Consider the following 17,524-nt stretch of genomic DNA (forward strand, 5'->3'; position numbering starts at 1 on the left):
ACGAGACACCACGAAGTCGGAAACACAGTGAAGCCGGAGGCACAGTGAGTGACACTACCTGTGATTATAGTTGCCATTAAACGGACTCAGGGAGCGCTAAATATCTGTGGGTTAGGGGCGCAAATTACTTGCCTTGCCTTGGGTGCTGACAACCCACGCTATGAAAATAATTTTACTGTTAGGGGTCCCCACAACTTGGGAAATTTTATCAAGGGGTCACGGCACTAAAATGTTGAGAACTACTGAGCTACAAGATCATAGATCATGTATTACTCATAGGTGTGCGCAGACTACTGCATTAGGGTGTGTGCCCAAAAGCTCAAACACTTATGCGTGTGTGTGCGCATGTGTATACTGTATATATGGAAGTAAAGCAGTGAATGGTGTCATAAGGGCAGATATTTGTGGTGTCAGTAGGGAAGTTACAATACACATATTGTTACACAATATTATAAAAAAAAAAAGAAAAGAAAAAAAATAGATTTTTTTTTTAAATTCACTGAAATATCAGGGGTCTAAACACTGGAAATGAGCACCACCCTGGGTGATTAGGGTGTGCCCAGGCACACCTGGCACACCCTGTGCGCATGTCGCCTATGGTATTACTATGTGACAGTCATTTAGAAATACAGAGAATGACTTTCATGTAGCATTTCAGGCCCTCTAGTGTTGACAGAGATCCTAAATTTAAAGTATATCTAACGTTAAAACATATTTTTTAATTCTGGGCACTTAAACCCCTTCCTGACCAGAGGACTTTTTGCGATTCGGCACTGCGTCGCTTTAACTGACAATTGCGCGGTCGTGCGACGTGGCTCCCAAACAAAATTAACGTCCTTTTTTCCCCACAAATAGAGCTTTCTTTTGGTGGTATTTGATCACCTCTGCGGTTTTTATTTTTTGCGCTATAAACAAAAATAGAGCGACAATTTTGAAAAAAAAAAAAAAAATTTACTTGTTGCTATAATAAATAGCTCAATTTTTTTTTTACGTTTTTTTTTATCCTCAGTCTAGGCCGATACGTATTCTACATATTTTTAGTAAAAAAATAAAAAAAAAATCGCAATAAGCGACTGGTTTGCGCAAAAGTTATAGCGCCTACAAAATAAGGGACAGAATTATTATTATTATTATTATTTTTTTTACTAGAAATGGCGGCGATCTGCGATTTTTATTGGGACTGCGACGTTATGGCGGACACATCGGACACTTTTGACACATTTTTGGCGCCATTCACATTTATACTGCAATCAGTGCTATAAATATGCACTAATTACTGTATAAATGTGACTGGCAGGGAAGGGGTTAACACTAGGGGGTGAGGAAGGGGTTAAATGTGTACCCTAATATTAGTGTTCTAACTGTGGGGGAAGGGGGTGACTGGGGGGGGGTGACCGATCTGTGTCTCCATGTACAAGAGACACAGATCCGTCTCCTCTCTCCCCTGAGAGAGGAGAACGTGCAACGCGCGGGGAACGTGCAAAGGGGCGGCCGTAAAAAGACGGCCTGTTAGAGATTGGGAGCCGCGCTGCGGCCGTACAAAGTCGTACGGCCGTCAGCAAGTGGTTAATATCTTTTTCGGTTGTTTTTTTTGCAGACCCTGTACCATTGGTGACTCGAGATTCCCCTCCTGGCTGGGTTCACGCTTATGCAAATTGGATGCAGGTTTTTCTGCATCCAATTCGCATGACAGGAGATTGTGACTGACTCTCAATGGAGATGGTTCACACATCGGGAGCGAGCCTGCTTGGGTGCCCCTAGAGCAGGCTCCTTGCTATGGGAGGTGGAGAGAAGCTAATAAAGGGGTGCACATTTGGATAAGGCAGTGAGAGAGAAACTAATAAAGGAGCACACAGTTGGAAAAGGCAGGTGGCAAGAAGCTAAAAAAGGGGCGCACAGTTGGAAAAGGCCGATTGCACAGGGGTCTTATGTGTCTTTGGCTCAGTTTCAGGTCCAAATTCAGGCAACATTTTGGGCCTGATTCATCCCTGAAACAAAATGAGACCAGAGACACACCTGGACCCCTGCTGTGAGCTGCATCTGTTTTAAGTGTGAACCCAGCCTCAGTTTACTGTCACAGGGAAACAACAGGAAGTGTGAGTAAATCTCTCCAAAGTGGAAATCTGGAACATGCAAGATTTCCCCTGTATCCCTGTTCCAGTGACAAATCAAAGTTTTACATTTTCTGTCACTTTCTACACTGACAATTGGACAAATAGAAAGGAGGGACTCTCCCCAGTGGAGACACAGCCAGGAATAAAAACTTGACATGGGTTCTAACCCCCTCATTATTAAAAAAAATAAGCCTTTTTGGGCTTACACACTTTAATGAGACTTTTAGACACTTGGGATAGTAGATTACATTTTCAATACTATTATTATATTAAATTCCACCCCTTGGGATGGTCATAGAATCACTTTTTTACCATTTGCAGTCTGTAAATTAGGAAACCGTTCCACCAATGATACATCATATTTTCATACAACAGTTAAAACAAGCCAATTATTAATCAAAGCAGCATAAAACAATAGCTTTAAATCAGTTAATTGCCTTGACATATTGCACTTTTATACAGATTCCAAAATTATAACATTAATTGCAGCCAAAGGACAAACTCCATCACGTTTTTCAGGCAAAGGTTTTATTGATCAATAGGGCTATTTTAATTATCTGCTATATATAATATGCTTAATACTTCAAAACACAATATGCCTCTCTTTATATCGCAATAGTCTGTCTTCATTAACTGGTTCTAAAGACTCAAGGCGTTTTATCTTCATACATTCTATGCATTCTTTAACCTAATACTTACCTGAGGCCCATCGCGATCCAGCGATGTGCATGGGAGCCTCGGCTCTCTGTGGACTCTGACTCATTGGCTGAGGCAGCAACAGGAGCCATTGGTGATTGCTGCTGTCAATCACAGCCAGTGAACCAATCAGGAGAGGGAGGAGGCAGGGCAGAGGCTCTGTGTGTGAATGGACACGTAGAGCCGTGACTCGGGAGCGAGCCTGCTTGGGTGCACCCAGAGCAAGCTCCTTGCTATGGGAGGTAGAGAGAAGCTAATAAAGGGGTGCACATTTGGATAAGGCAGGCAGAGAAAAGCTAATAAAGGAGCACACAGTTGGAAAAGGCAGGTAGCGAGAAGCTAATAAAGGTGCGCACAATTGCTTGATATGGGAGCACTTGGCAGGAGGGGTCCGGCGCGCTGGGGAGGGACCCAAGAAGAGGAGGATCCATGCTGCTCTGTTCAAAACCACTAAACAGAGCAGGTAAGTATAACATGTTTGTTATTTTTTTTAAAAAAGCAAGACTTTAACATCACTTTAAGTTCCATATTACCATATTTATCGGCGTATACCGCGCACTTTTTTGTACTTAAAATCAGGGCAAAATCGTGGGTGCGCGATATACGCCGATACTCGCTTCCCGCACTGTGTTTGAATCCGCCGCCGACATATACCGAGCACAGTACACTCGGGCACTCTCGGCCATGCTCGGCTCCACTCGCGGTTATGCGAGAGAAGCCGAGAGGAGCCGAGCGTGCCCGAGTGTACTGCGCTCGGTATATGTCGGCGGCGTTCAAACACAGAGCGGGAAACGGGGATCGGCTCAGAGACAGAGCGGGACAAGCGGGGAGGACACCACGGAGGCCGCAGACGGACGCCGGACTGGACAAGGCCGCCGATGGACGCCGGGCAAGACACCAAAACTGTAAGTAATAAAAAAAAAAATTTTCAGGAATTTCACGTGCAGATCAGGGGTGCGCGCTATACGCCAGTGCACGCAATAGGCCGATAAATACGGTACTTACAAAGTGGCAGCTTAAAATACCTCAACCACTCATATTAGATCTGTGTGTTAAGTCTTTAGGACTTACTGTATTTCTGGTCAGGTGGAGATAAAAAAAGAGAATAAGGTGAAGTATGTCTTCAGGGCCATCTTTAATATGGTTTGGACCCTGGGCAAACATTTTTTTTGGGCCCCCCTCCAGCTTATTTTGGGCCTGGCTGGTTCACATGTATGTGTTTTGGCGGCCCTCATTTGTGCAGGGACAGCAGCCCATTGATTTAAATGGGCTGCCATGCCTTCATTCCCTGCAGAAAAAAGGTGCATTCAGCATTTTAAAAATACAGTTGCTTTGAAATCCATTCTGCTTTTGCACCATGCTACTTACCTGCAGTTCTTGCACACACAAACGCACTGTGTTTTTAAAAGCGTGACCTAAACGTCTAAAAATGCAGCAAGTTTGACAGTGCGGGAACTGCAGATAAGTCACAGCAGACAGCAGAATGGACAGACAGTGCTGTATTTCAGTGCTTGATGGGCATAGGTGTGCCGTGTGCGCAGCCTATTACATGAGGCATGCGCTTTTCTTTGCAGGAAACGCAGGCATGGCGGCCCATTCAAATGAATGGGCTTCTGTGCCTGCGCAAATGTGGGCCACCAAAACACATACATGTGAACCAGCCAGGCCCAAAATAAGCCCATCAAGCAGTTAAATACAGACAGTAATGCCATGTGCTCTGAGGCCTTACTCAGCCTGGACTGCAGGTCTGGTCTGTGATTTAAAGAGTTCCTCTATTTTACACATGGCATGGCATGGGGTACCATTGTGCTAAAGCAGAATGGACAGATGGTGCTGTGACCCCATGCCATGCCATGCCATGTGTAAAATAGAGGAACTTTTTAAAACATTGACCAGACCTGCAGTGAATCATCAAATATTATAAAGACTTTGGGCACACTCTACAGAAAACTTCTATTTACAATATAGATTAGCAAACAGTGACATACCTTGAGGAGCAGGAGATGAAGAAGTCAGCCTTGGGAAGAGCAAACTGGGGATGTTATAAAATCACATTCTAATTCACTTTTATATACAAGCAGCACCCAGTGGCAGGAAGGGAGAAGTGCACGTCTAAAGGGAAGCCAGGGGTGCTGTACATTTTAAAACACTGGGAAGGGAAGCAGTACTGTCACTGGCTGCGTGCCGCTGATGATTTTCAGCCTGATTTGTGGACAGCACAAAGTATGCAAAAAGCACATCCAAAAGTTTCAGTGATGTGTATTTTGCATAGTTTTTAGATCTCACTTTATAATCCATAAATATAAAAGACTTCCCTACCTTGAATAATATGCTTATGACTAATTAGAAGCCTTGTTGGTCAATTGGAAGTACACAGATCCTGCTAGATTTTTTCTTAGCAGACTTTTGCCCGGATTCACAGACACTGGCGCATATTTATGCCGCCGTAGCGTATCTCCTTTACGCTACGCCGACGCAGCGCAGAGAGGCAAGCACTGAATTCACAAAGCCAGTGCTTCCAAATCTGTGCTGGGTTTCCAAGGCGTAAGTCGGCGTAAGTGGAAGTGGGCATGAGCCATGCTAATGAGGCGTGACCCCATGCAAATGATGGGCCGAGCGCCAGACAGATACGTATCGCCAACTGCGCATGCACTGTCCCGTGGGCGCATCTCAGTGCGCATGCTCACAATCACGTCGGAACAACTGCCTAAGATACGTCGGATCACTGCCTACGGCGTGAACGTAACCTACGCCTAGTCATATTCACGTCCTACGTAAACTACGTAAAATACGTCGGCTTGTGTTCCCTGGTGCAGCCCTTTGCATGGATGCTGCTGATTTACACCTCCTTTATAGGGCATAACTTTACGCCGGACGTATGACTTTACGCGCACTGCGTCGGACGGACGTAAGTTCGTGAATCGGCGTATCTCCCTAATTTGCATATGTAAATAGAAAATCAATGGGAGCGCCAAATACGTCCAGCGTAAATATGCGCCCACTCTACGCCAGCGTAGGCAAGTTACGTCGGTCGGATGAAGCCTTTTTTCTGGCGTATCTTAGTTTTGTGGGCACGGCGCAAAGATACGACGGCGCATATTTGCACTTACGAGGCGTATCTTGAGATACGTCGGCGCAAGTGCTTTGTGAATCCGGGCCTTTGTGCCTAACTTGTTCTCAGCTCTCATGCTGAGATATGATGCTGAACCTCCATGGCTAGAAGAGCTGAAATCCAATAAATGAAAGTAGTAGGCTAGGTACAGTCAGGCTGGGGAGGAAAGAGACTATTATGCCACATACATATGATCGGAAATTCCAACAAGAAAACGGTGGATATTTTTTCGACGGAATGTTGGCTCAATCTTGTGTTGCATACACACGGTCACACAAAATTCCGTCAAAAACGCGGTGATGTACAACACTACAATGAGCCGAGAAAAAGTTCAATGATTCTGAGCATGCGTTAAATTGATTCCGAGCATGCATGTTTTTTTGCACGTCGGAATTGCATACAGACGATCGGAATTTCCGACAAGACACTTTTCCCGTCCGAAAATGTGAGAACCAGCTCCGACAGAAAAAGTCAGACGAGGCCTACACACGGCCAGGATTTCCGACCAAAAGCTCACATCGAACTTTTCTTGTCGGAAATTCCGACAATCTCCATCTCTGGAAATTAAGTGAGCTCTATCTGGCTTGCTGCAGCTTCTAGTCCAAATAGTGAACAGTTTCTAATCCAAACAGCTTCTAATCCAAACTAATCCAAACAGAGGGCTAGATTCAGCATACATTTACGGCGGCGTATCTCCATATACGCCGCCGTAATTTCAAATCTGCGTCGGCGTATCGTTCCGCCGATTCTCCAAGGCAGATACGTCTAAAAAATAGGCTTCCTCCGCCGACGTAACTTGAATGCGGCGGCGTATAATTGTGTGCAATATTACGTTGGCCGCTAGGGGGCGCTTTCGTTGTTTTCGGCATCTAATATGCAAATTACCTAGTTACGTCGATTCACAAACGTACGTGCGCCCGGCGGTAGTTTTTTACGTCGTTTCCGTAAGGCTTGTTCGGCGTAACGTTGCTCCTGCTTCTATGAGGCGCACGCAATGTTAAGTATGGACGTCGTTCCCGCTTCGATTTTTTAATTTTTTACGTCGTTTGCATAAGTCGTTCGCGAATAGGGCTGGACGTAATTTACGCTCACGTCGAAACCAATACGTCGTTGCGCCATACTTGAGCAGCACTGTGCAAATGTCCTGTGAATGGCTAAATATTGGATTATTTGTTACCGAGTTCAAATGATTGTTCAGTTCATGCTTGACTTTAGAAACAAAATGTATCAGCCCTGAATGTTAGCGTTATATTGGAATAAAAGTAGTCATTATGTACCCTAGGAGTTATAGTCTGCTGTGATGAACAGAATTTCTTCATTTCTAAGACAAATGAAACCTCAATACTCAAAGGCTGGCAGCGTGGGTAGGAAGATGTGGCCCAGCTGGCCCAAATAGTGTAATAATGATAAAATGAAATCAAGCTGATAGCCAGAGAGCTTCTGCCATTCATCATGGATGGCAGGAATTGAGTTTGCTGCTGAGATGTTACACCCTATAGATGCTGGAGTATGTTTTCAAACTCCTGATCCACCAAGATAAATAGTCATATTTCACATGGGAGACGATCGGTGCGAGTCTCTGGAAGAATGTAAAGGCCTCAGTCCTCTACTCATGATCGGGGGTGCTGTGCCCAACTCCTCCTAGCAAGTCTGGGAGGAGTGGCACCTCTTGTGCCAAGGTTGTTTTACCAGTAGTGAAATAAAATAAAAAATAATATGATTCCCGTATCTACGTTGTAAATATGAAGCTTGATGGGAACACAAATCTAAAAAAAAGAAAAAAAATATATAAAAATGAGGGAACACTACCATTATTTAAATGTTACAAAGAATATAACAGAATATGTAAAAAGGAAATCAAGGACGCAAAAATTAGAAACAAATGACAGATTGCAAAAGGTAGTAGGACAAAATCTTTAGATATATTAATAGTAAAAAGGTCAGGTCTGAGGCCCTTTACAAAATAATCTAGAGTGGGTGACTGGGGACAAAGAGAAGGCAAATTTATTAAATACCGTCTTCAGCTCTGTGCAGGGGTCAAGTCCTGGGGAAAAAAGTGTGGGAACTCCCACCCAAGATCCACTCCCCCACAAAAAAAAAAAATGATACGCGAATATGCGAATATATTTCACAGAAAATACAGTGCAAGATTTATTTAAAGTGCCAGTTTACAAAAACAAAATAACTTGTCAAACTAACAGAATAATCACACATACCTCGGGGTACTCAGTACTGGCCAGTCTGGTCTCAGGGTGCTGGCCCCATCGTTTTTTTATCCATCAGTCAAAAAACTATGAACTTGTTTTAAAATTATCTGAAGGTTAAAAAACGATAGAAAAAAACGATCGTCTGTGGGTACGTCCATCGGTTAAAAATCCATGCATGCTCAGAATCAAGTCGACGCATGCTCGGAAGCATTGAACTTAATTTTTCTCAGCACGTCGTTGTGTTTTACGTTACCGCGTTCTGACACGATCATTTTTTTAACTGATGATGTGTAGGCAAGACTGATGAAAGTCAGCTTCATCGGATATCTGATGAAAAAATCCATCACACCGTTTTCATCAGATGAACTGATCGTGTGTAAAGGGCATCAGTGTGAACCCAGCCTAAAAAGCAAAAGTTCTGAAAATGCCAATAAGAAAATAAGTAGACCTAATTGCCACTCTAATCGGCCATTATTCTGTTTTAAAGGTATAAAGCGGCAACCCTTGAATAAACACTCATCACACACCTTACAATCTGTATATTCTCCTTTAGGTCTCCCAAAAACAATGTAGTGCAAGGGCCTGCCTGTCTATGTATTGGATAGTTTATGCAGGTCTTTATATTACATAGATTTGGTAAATCTAAATTTGATTTTGCAAAAATTGTACAGCCAGAATGTAAAGTAACCGTAATTATATCTGAGTGGATAAGGATCAGAATGGTTAGTGGCTTCCCCCAATATATGGACAAACCAATGCCAAAGTCAACCTAATGTAGCAGACAGTTGACCCAGGTATGGGTGGCTTTACAGAAGTTACCGTAATTTGTAGTACTGGTAATTCCTTATGTGATAGACATGTGCACACTGAAATATTTTGTTTCGGATTTTTGTTTTTGTTCGAAAAAATTTTTTTATTTAGTTACTCCCAAAATTAGTTTTTATTTATTTTGTTTCTCGTTGCAATTGCATTCGTCCGAAAATCTGAACAAATTAAGATTGAATCTGTCATTGAAGGCTTATGGTGTCTGACTGTCTGTCGAATGTTCAAAGAAGATTCGACGGAGCAGCGAACCTGTACGACGCTGCAATCATACTTTTCCGGTCGAATGTTCCGCCTACAAGCTATCGTAGAATTCTAATGTTGTATGACTAATAATAATTATATTTATAAATTATTATTACTAGTCAACCAACAATATAATTTTTCTACCGCCTATGGGCCGAGCATTTGACCGGAATGTATGATTGCAGCGTCGTACAGTTTAGCTGCTCCGTCAAATCTTCTTAGAACTATCAATAGACACCATAAGCCTTCAATGACAGATTCAACTGTTTTCGATGCTTTGTCGAATCTTTGTCGTTCATGTTGAATTGTCAAGTTAGTTCTAGCTATTTTACTGCTCCTCCTCTTTGTTTACAATCAGCCAATAACATTCATCATCATCATTATTTTATTTTACTTCCCCCACCCAATTGAGTCGAATCTTTTCTCTCTATAATGTCGAATCTTTTCTCTCTATAATGTCAAATCTTTTCTCTCTATAATGTCGAATCTTTTCTCTCTATGTCGAATCTTTTCTCTCTATAATGTCGAATCTTTTCTCTCTATAATGTCGAATCTTTTCTCTCTATAACGTTGAATCTTTTCTCTCTATAATGTCGAATCTTTTCTCTCTATGTAGAATAATCTTGGACTAATAGAGTTAAGGTTAGGCACATTCGACTGACGAAAACAAAAATAAAGCATTTGTTTATGTCGAATCTTTCGGTTTTTGTATTCTGTGCGTTCATTTTCGTTTGTTAAAACGATAACGAAAATACCTGAAATTCGGACGAAAATGCATTCAGACGAAAAAAACGAATACACATGTTTATTATGTGATAGTGGTATGATTACTGGAGATTTATGGTTTCAAATATACGTATTTTACTGGCCAACAACTCATCAAACAATGAAATTACAAAAGGACTTCATGCTAGTGATTAGTTGAAGATCCGAGCCTAACGAGGAAGGATGCTGCTGGCCCCAGGGGAATTAATGCAGCAGGTGATGATTTTTTGGGATTAGTAAATGGCATTTGGAATCTGCATCAGTTCCTATCAATCTCAACTCTATTCCTCTATCTGCTGGTATCTTTCAATCAGATCTTCTCTCTGATCTACAGGATCTTAAAAGGCCTTTGCGCCAGCAAAGTCCCTTCACTCACAAATTCCCCTAATTTTGTTATGTTTGGGAGATAACAGTCAATTTGCTATAGAGCTCCCTTCACCCCCTGCAGTTATGGGAATACACAAGCATCCATTTGCATTTCATTCCTAATGTATCGAAGACAAACAAAATGTTAAGGATTAACCAAGTACAGGACTGTCTGTGTTTGTTATACACTGGTGTAGACTTAGGCCGACCATACAGAAAAAAAAAGTATTTCCTGCAACCACGGATTGCTGGAAAGAAATTAACATGATTCTGCCATAAATACAGACAGTAATGATGCGGGAATCCCTCCTGCCAGGCCATTGTATTCTGCCGGCAGGGGAAGGTAGAGGAAGCCATCCCCTTTGGAAGAAGACAGTGATTATTGGTAGCGGCTATAGCAGCTGCTAGCAATAATCGCAGGTAAAACCCGGCATGCTGGTTGTACCCAAGTTGATCGATTGATCAACTTGGTACATTCAGCCTGCCCACACACAGTTCACATTACCTGTTGAACCGGCCAAGATTTAAATTGTGTATGGCCTGTCTTACTCCCATAGGAGCTGCTGGATATTTGCTGGGTTCTTCCCTCACACAGCCAAGCAACAGGTATTTTTACATTTCCATCACAGGCTCAATAAAGGATGACTTGGATAGGGAATAGGATGACCAGAAAAGAAGAACTTGACAAACTTTGAGGACTTGCTAACGCTTTGGACTGCCACAAATTGAATTCACAGCACCGGAGCCCGCGAACCCAGAAGTAACATTCCGAAGACATGTCGCCAGTCACAGCAGTGTACGGGGACCGCTGCAACAGCATCGTTCTAAGGTAAGTATTTCATAATGAGCTAGTATGCGATCCACTTTAACAGGATGACATTTTGTACAGCCACTTTTTCAGTCACATTCCAGGCCATCAGTACAGACCAGTTCCATACAGATAACATTAATCTCGGAAAGTCCAGCCATCTCTTTTATTCTCCCTCTCCATTGTCATTCCCCTTACGGTGGCTCCTCATCTAGAGCCCATCCCCTAAGGACCCTCTCCTGTCCAGGTCACAAACCTACACTTTGTAAGTAAAGGGTGACCAACAGGTCACCCTTTACTTACAAAGTGTAGGTTTGTGACCTGGACAGATATTCCTATCTGACTAGGGCTCCACCCACCACCCACTACAGCTTATAAGGGGGTAACCGACTCTGCCTACCATCCACTATGGGAAGGGACCTTACTAATAATAGTACTAACCCCTGCTTACATGCTGACTCAAGAAACCTGCCCCCTGTCACCAGGGCAGGACTTAGGGTGGTGGGGGCCCCTGGGCTTGAGTGTTGAAGGGGCCCCCTGGAGCCGAGAATTGGGGGGGATCGAAGTTGTTGAGCGGGGGGGGGCGAATTGAATTGAAGTTGTTGAGCGGGGGGGAGCGCATTAAAGTTGTTGAGCGGGGGGGGGATTTTGCAGTTGTTGAGCGGGGGAGTGCCTCTCACCTGTGCCAACAGCCGGGGCCACAGACTGTCATTAGCCCGGCTCTCGGCTATCTTCCCTTCAGCAGCCACAGTCTTCCACACACCACTCCGGTTCCTCCTGCTTCCGTGCTGCCTCCTCTTGCAGTGCGGGAAAATTAACCCTTTTGCCGGACTGCGGGAAGAAGCTGTCTGTGCGGGAAAGTCCCACAGAATCCGTGCGTGTTGGGAGGTATGCGCAGGGTCGCCATCAGGAATTTTGGGGCCCCTTGCACAGCTTAAGGCATGGGCCCCCTGAAGCAGAGAACCTAGGGGGGGTGGGGGTGCTGCCGCCTGAAATTGAGAAGCGTGGGGGCTGCCGCAAATTGAGAAGCGGGGGGGCCTTTACAAAAAAAAGAAGAAATAAAGAAGAAAACAAATATATATATAAATATATGTAGCCATCCGGGGCCCTGGGGACCTCTGGGCCTTTTAATAAAAAGAAAAAATAAAACTCTGGGCCCTTTAATAATAAAAAAAAAAAACATTTATAAAAAATACATTAAAAAAGGGAGGTTGCCATCCGGGGGCCCTGGGAACCTCTGGGCCTTTTAATAAAAAATAAAAAAATAAACAAAAATAAAAAAATAAACATTTATAAAAAAAATAAAAAAGGGGGGGTTGCCACATGGGGCCCTGGGGACCTCTGAGCCCTTTAATAAAAAAAAAAATATATATATATATATAAAAAAATGTAATTTTTTTTTATAAAAAAATAAAAAAGGTGGGTTGCCATCCGGGGGCCCTGGAGACCCCTGGGCCCTTTAATAATAATAATAAAAAATATATATATATATACATATATATATATATTATATATATAAAAATAAAAAATATATAAAAAAAACATTTTTTTACAAAAAATAAATAAAAAAAAGGGGGGTTGCCATCCGGGGCCCTGGAGACCCCTGGGCCCTTTAATAATAATAATTAAATATATATATATATATATATATATATATATATATATAATATTATATATAAAAAAATATATAAAAAAAACATTTTTTTACAAAAAATAAATAAAAAAAGGGGGGTTGCCGTCCGGGGCCCTGGGGGCCTCCGGGCCCCTGGGGACCTCCGGACCCCTAAAAAAAAAAAAAAAAAAAAATTTTTTTTTTTTTTTTTTTTTTTAAAGGGGGCCCCCTATTGGGTGGGGCCCCTGGGCTTGAGCCCAGTCAAGGCCAATGGTAAGTCCGGCCCTGCCTGTCACAGAGCATCCCACATCTCATTGTACCTGGGGCAGGGGGAGCAGCAGACAGATAACTCTTATACAAACCCAAGTCCATATGTACAAGGCCCTACAGAGATCAATGAGTAATAAAAACACTTCTTAGCAGTGTACAGGAAGGCAAAATCGTCTTTAAGCGTTTTAATACCTAACAGTGATTCTGACCTTCTTCCCTCTGCCCACTATATATTAAACTAGCTGAATACCCGGCGTTGCCCGGTCTTCCTATCTTAACCTTTTGGGGAGGAAAATCATAGTAATATAAATATACCCATCTTTTATATAAGGGTGTAGGTAAGGGTTAATTTAACTGTCATATATTTTTATTTGGCATATAAGTAATATGTGTACCAGGTATTATTGAAATATCTCCAGGCGTACAGAAGTTATGTGGGAACATACATTTCTCATTGATTTGCATGGGACTTTAAACAAAAACCCCGACCCTCACAAATGGGGGTAGTTAAGGGATAAATTAACTATCCTATAGTTTAAGTGGACATATAAGTAACATGTGACCAAGTGTTATCGAAATATGTACAGCCGTTTGGAAGTTATGAAGTAACATGTATTTCCCATAGAGTTGAATGGGACTTTAAAGAAAAACCCCCCGACCATGCAAATAGGGGTGGGTAAGGGTTAAACCACCTATCCTATGTTTGTTGCTGACATATAAGTAACATGTGTGCCAAGTTTCATGTTAATATCTTTAGCCGTTTGGACGTGATGCTGGAACATACATACATACATACACACACTTGAGTTTTATATATATAGATTTTGACTTGAGTTGTCCATAGTGCCATTGCCACTATGTAGATTCATCTTTCATGTCACATTCTCTTGTATCTCTAGTCATATGTTTGTTCTCTCATAGGATGGTAATAGTAAAATTGGATTTCATGTAGGACTGCAGGTACAAATCAGGTGGGATGCAGCTCTGGAGAACAGAAGTTTACCGTTGTCTGCTTATTGTGCAGTGACTGACAACCTATGCATTGCTGCTGCTATTCATCTCTCTGGCTACAATAATGCTTCCATTAGATTGATAACTAGGATGGGAATATCTCAAGCATTTGGTGTCTCTGCAAATGTATGCTGCAAACATAATCACAGCTAAATACAAGGTAGTTTTGTTCATTGCTATTTGTCTCCTAGCAGACAGGGCTTTGTATGCCAGTTTAGCTCCAGATATCAGGCATCTGGGAATGACATGTAGAATTCATCACAGGGAATTAGACAGAGCATCCTTCCTGCTCTGTTTACATAGTAATTCAATCTGTGCTGAGGCCCAGCAGTGTTTCAGGGTGAAAAATCTTCATCTAATGAAGGTTGGGCTTCATTTGCCATCATGGAAACATTTATAGACAGTTGTCCTGGGAAAGGAAAGATAGGCAGATAATCCAAAAATAGGAGATTTAATTAGAATAAGCCATTTTTGTGCTTTCATGTAGGGGCAGTGGTTTGGAATCTAACTCTTACACAGCTTAAAGAGCAACTCCACTTTCATTGATAAAATGTCCCCTCTGGGTGACAGTGGCGGCTGGTGCTCAACATTTTTGGGGGGGGGGCGCAAACGGAAAAAAAAAGAAAAGAAAAAAATTGCAGCCTCACTGTGCCCATCAAATGCAGCCACTGTGCCATCAATTGTCACCACTGTGCCATGCCATCAAACGCAGCCACTGTGCCATCAATTGTCACCACTGTGCCATGCCATCAAATGCAGTCACTGTGCAATGCCATCAAACGCAGCCACTGTGCCATCAATTGTCACCACTGTGCCATGCCATCAAATGCAGTCACTGTGCAATGCCATCAAATGCAGCCACTGTGGCATCAATTGTCACTACTGTGCCATGCCATCAAACGCAGCCACTGTGCCATCAATTGTCACCACTGTGCCATGCCATCAAACGCAGCCACTGCGCCATCAATTATCACCACTGTGCCATGCCATCAAATGCAATCACTATGCCATCAATTCGCACCACTGTGCCATGCCATCAAACACAGTCACTGTGCCATTCAATCAAACGCAGCCACTGTGCCATGCCATCAAACGCAGTCACTGTGCCATGCCATCAAACACAGCCACTGTGCCATCAATTGTCACCACTGTGCCATGCCATCAAACGCAGCCACTGTGCCCCTCAGTTGTCGCCACTGTGCCTATTGTCACCACTGTGCCCTTTAATTGTCGCCATTGTGCCGATTGTTGCCACTGTGCATGTCACTGTGCCCTTTAATTGTTGCCACTGTGCCCATTGTCACCACTGTGCCCATAATTGATGCCACTGTGCCCTTTGTCCCACTGTGCCCTTTGTCGCCACTGTGCCCATTGATGCCACTGTGCCCTTTGTTGCCTCTGTGCCCATTGTCGCCACTGTGCCCTGTAAAATGCACTTACCTTTCTCCTTTCACGTCCCTCGATGTCTTCTCCCGCCTTGGTGACGGTTCAGCCAATCAGCATACCGATAACCAGAATCGGTGAACCTGATTGGCTGAGACGGCCGTCAGTCTTATCCAAGGAATGCACCCCCCGTACGTTCCGAGGATAAGCATCCGGGAGACGAGGGCTGTACTCGGAAAGCCTATCAGAGCCGCTGGCTCTGATAGGCACTTCTGCACAGCCAACCAGCTGCTGTTATTCAGGTGGTCGGCGCTCAAGGTCCGGTCCGGCCATCTGAATAGACCAGCGGCAGCTGGCAACAATAACATACATTCATGCAGTGCATGAATGTATGTTATTTCAGTGGCGCTGCAGAGCCAGAGGGGGCGGCGCTCCAGCGCCCTCTATAGACGGACCGCCACTGCTGGTTGATCTATGTATATTGAAAGGATTTGAACAAACTTTGTTGTAGATTTCTACCTTTTGTTATTCCAAGGCTGGTGTCACACCTAATACCAATGCGGCTCAAAGCAGGGCCTGTGCGTCCCCGTTCACCGTTTCAGGTCTGATTTCAGCACAAATTTTTGGCAGAACTCGGACCTGAAAAGGACTCCTGTGCAAAGTCCCCGCAGCAGAGATATGTGAACTGGCTCCATAGAGAGCCGATAAACATCTCTTGCTATTGCGAATTGAATGTGCGGAACCCGCATCCATCCAATTCGCAATGGTGCGAACCCAGCCTGAAGAAATAGCTGTTTGTGTCCAATTGCAAAGTGAATGTGAATGTGAGTGATTTTTTTTAATTATCAGTCTGCTGTTAAATAGTGTTGGGCCAACAGTTAGAGTCAAGCAAACATACGGCCCGAACATCGCATGTTTGCCTGTTCGGCAAACACCCGAATTCTAAGGCCCTAATTGGATGAGGCCTTGCACCTTCTTTTTGTTAAAGCAGAACTCCAATGCTGGGTACTCATGGGTTAGGTGCGTTAAGTGCACCGCTCTGTATACTGCCTAAAAACGCTGGGTAATGGCTGGGATCAGGGCCATCTTAATAACATCATGGGCCCCTGGGCAAAGTAATGCTTTGGGGCCCCTACAATGGAGAAAGTGCAGGTTAACAGACATCAAGTAGGTAGGAGGCAGACAAGCGGAGCTTCCCCTTTTGGGTGGAGCTCCACATTAACTACATGAACAATCATTATGTACAGGAAAGAAATACTACATACATAAAGTAACAAAGCTGTCCTGTGCATATAATATATCTGCTATATTGAAGCCTCCCCAGCACTCTGACCCCTCTACACCCCAGATATCCCCCAGCACTGTAACCATATACCATAAGATACCCCTTGTATTGTGACCCCACTACATCCCCAATATCCCCTACACTGTGGCCGCACTATAGCCACCCAAGCTACCCCAAGCATTGCTACCCCCTATACAACCTTGATGTCCCCCAGCACCATTATTCCATCCATGTAGTACCCCCCCCCTTTCCAGTGGAGATACAGTGCATGTAAACGTTTGGCTCTACCCACCTCCAGCACTGCACTTAACTAAACCCAATCAAGCAGGCAGAGGGAGGAACGGAGGAGGGAGCATCCCTTCGGGCATTCCAAGCCTTTTGGTGCAAACAGTGCTGGACAGCTGGGCTCACCATGACACCATCCACAATACTACTTCCGCAGGGGGGCTTTCAGTGCTGTCGACTCGGCAGCTCCCACTCCAGCTCCTACCCCGCAGCCTTCGAGTCCCGAGCATTCAAGCTGCATGGGGCAGGGTCAGAACACCACTGGCACTCCGGCTGTGCCCCTCCCTGCTGGCTGTGAAATAATAGGTATCGTTCTGCACAGCACGGTGCACTGCTGCCAGCCCGCCTTCCCTGTGTATCCATCACTCTCAGTGCCATCATAGGGGCCCGCAATTTTGGGGCAGCGTGGGCTCAAGTACCAGCTGTTTTTGGGAAAGTACAGGGGCCCCCCATGCAGCTGGGGCCCCTGGGCCATGCCCAGGTGTGCCCTCTCATTAAGACAGCCCTTGCTGGGATCATACGTTCGTCCTCTGTATGGTAGC

General features: G+C 44.0%; 1 protein-coding gene across 1 annotated transcript in view; it reads left to right on the forward strand.

Annotated features, from left to right (window-relative positions):
• Nucleotides 1–17,524, forward strand: part of LOC120910441 (heparan-alpha-glucosaminide N-acetyltransferase-like) — a 468,708-nt gene that overhangs the window by 131,851 nt on the left and 319,333 nt on the right. The window contains exon 8 of the mRNA XM_040322198.1: nt 13,940–14,155. Coding sequence (XP_040178132.1) covers nt 13,940–14,155 — 216 coding nt within the window. The remainder of the gene's footprint in view (nt 1–13,939; nt 14,156–17,524) is intronic.

This window comes from Rana temporaria, chromosome 8 (genome assembly GCF_905171775.1).
Source record: "Rana temporaria chromosome 8, aRanTem1.1, whole genome shotgun sequence".
NCBI lineage: Eukaryota > Metazoa > Chordata > Amphibia > Anura > Ranidae > Rana > Rana temporaria.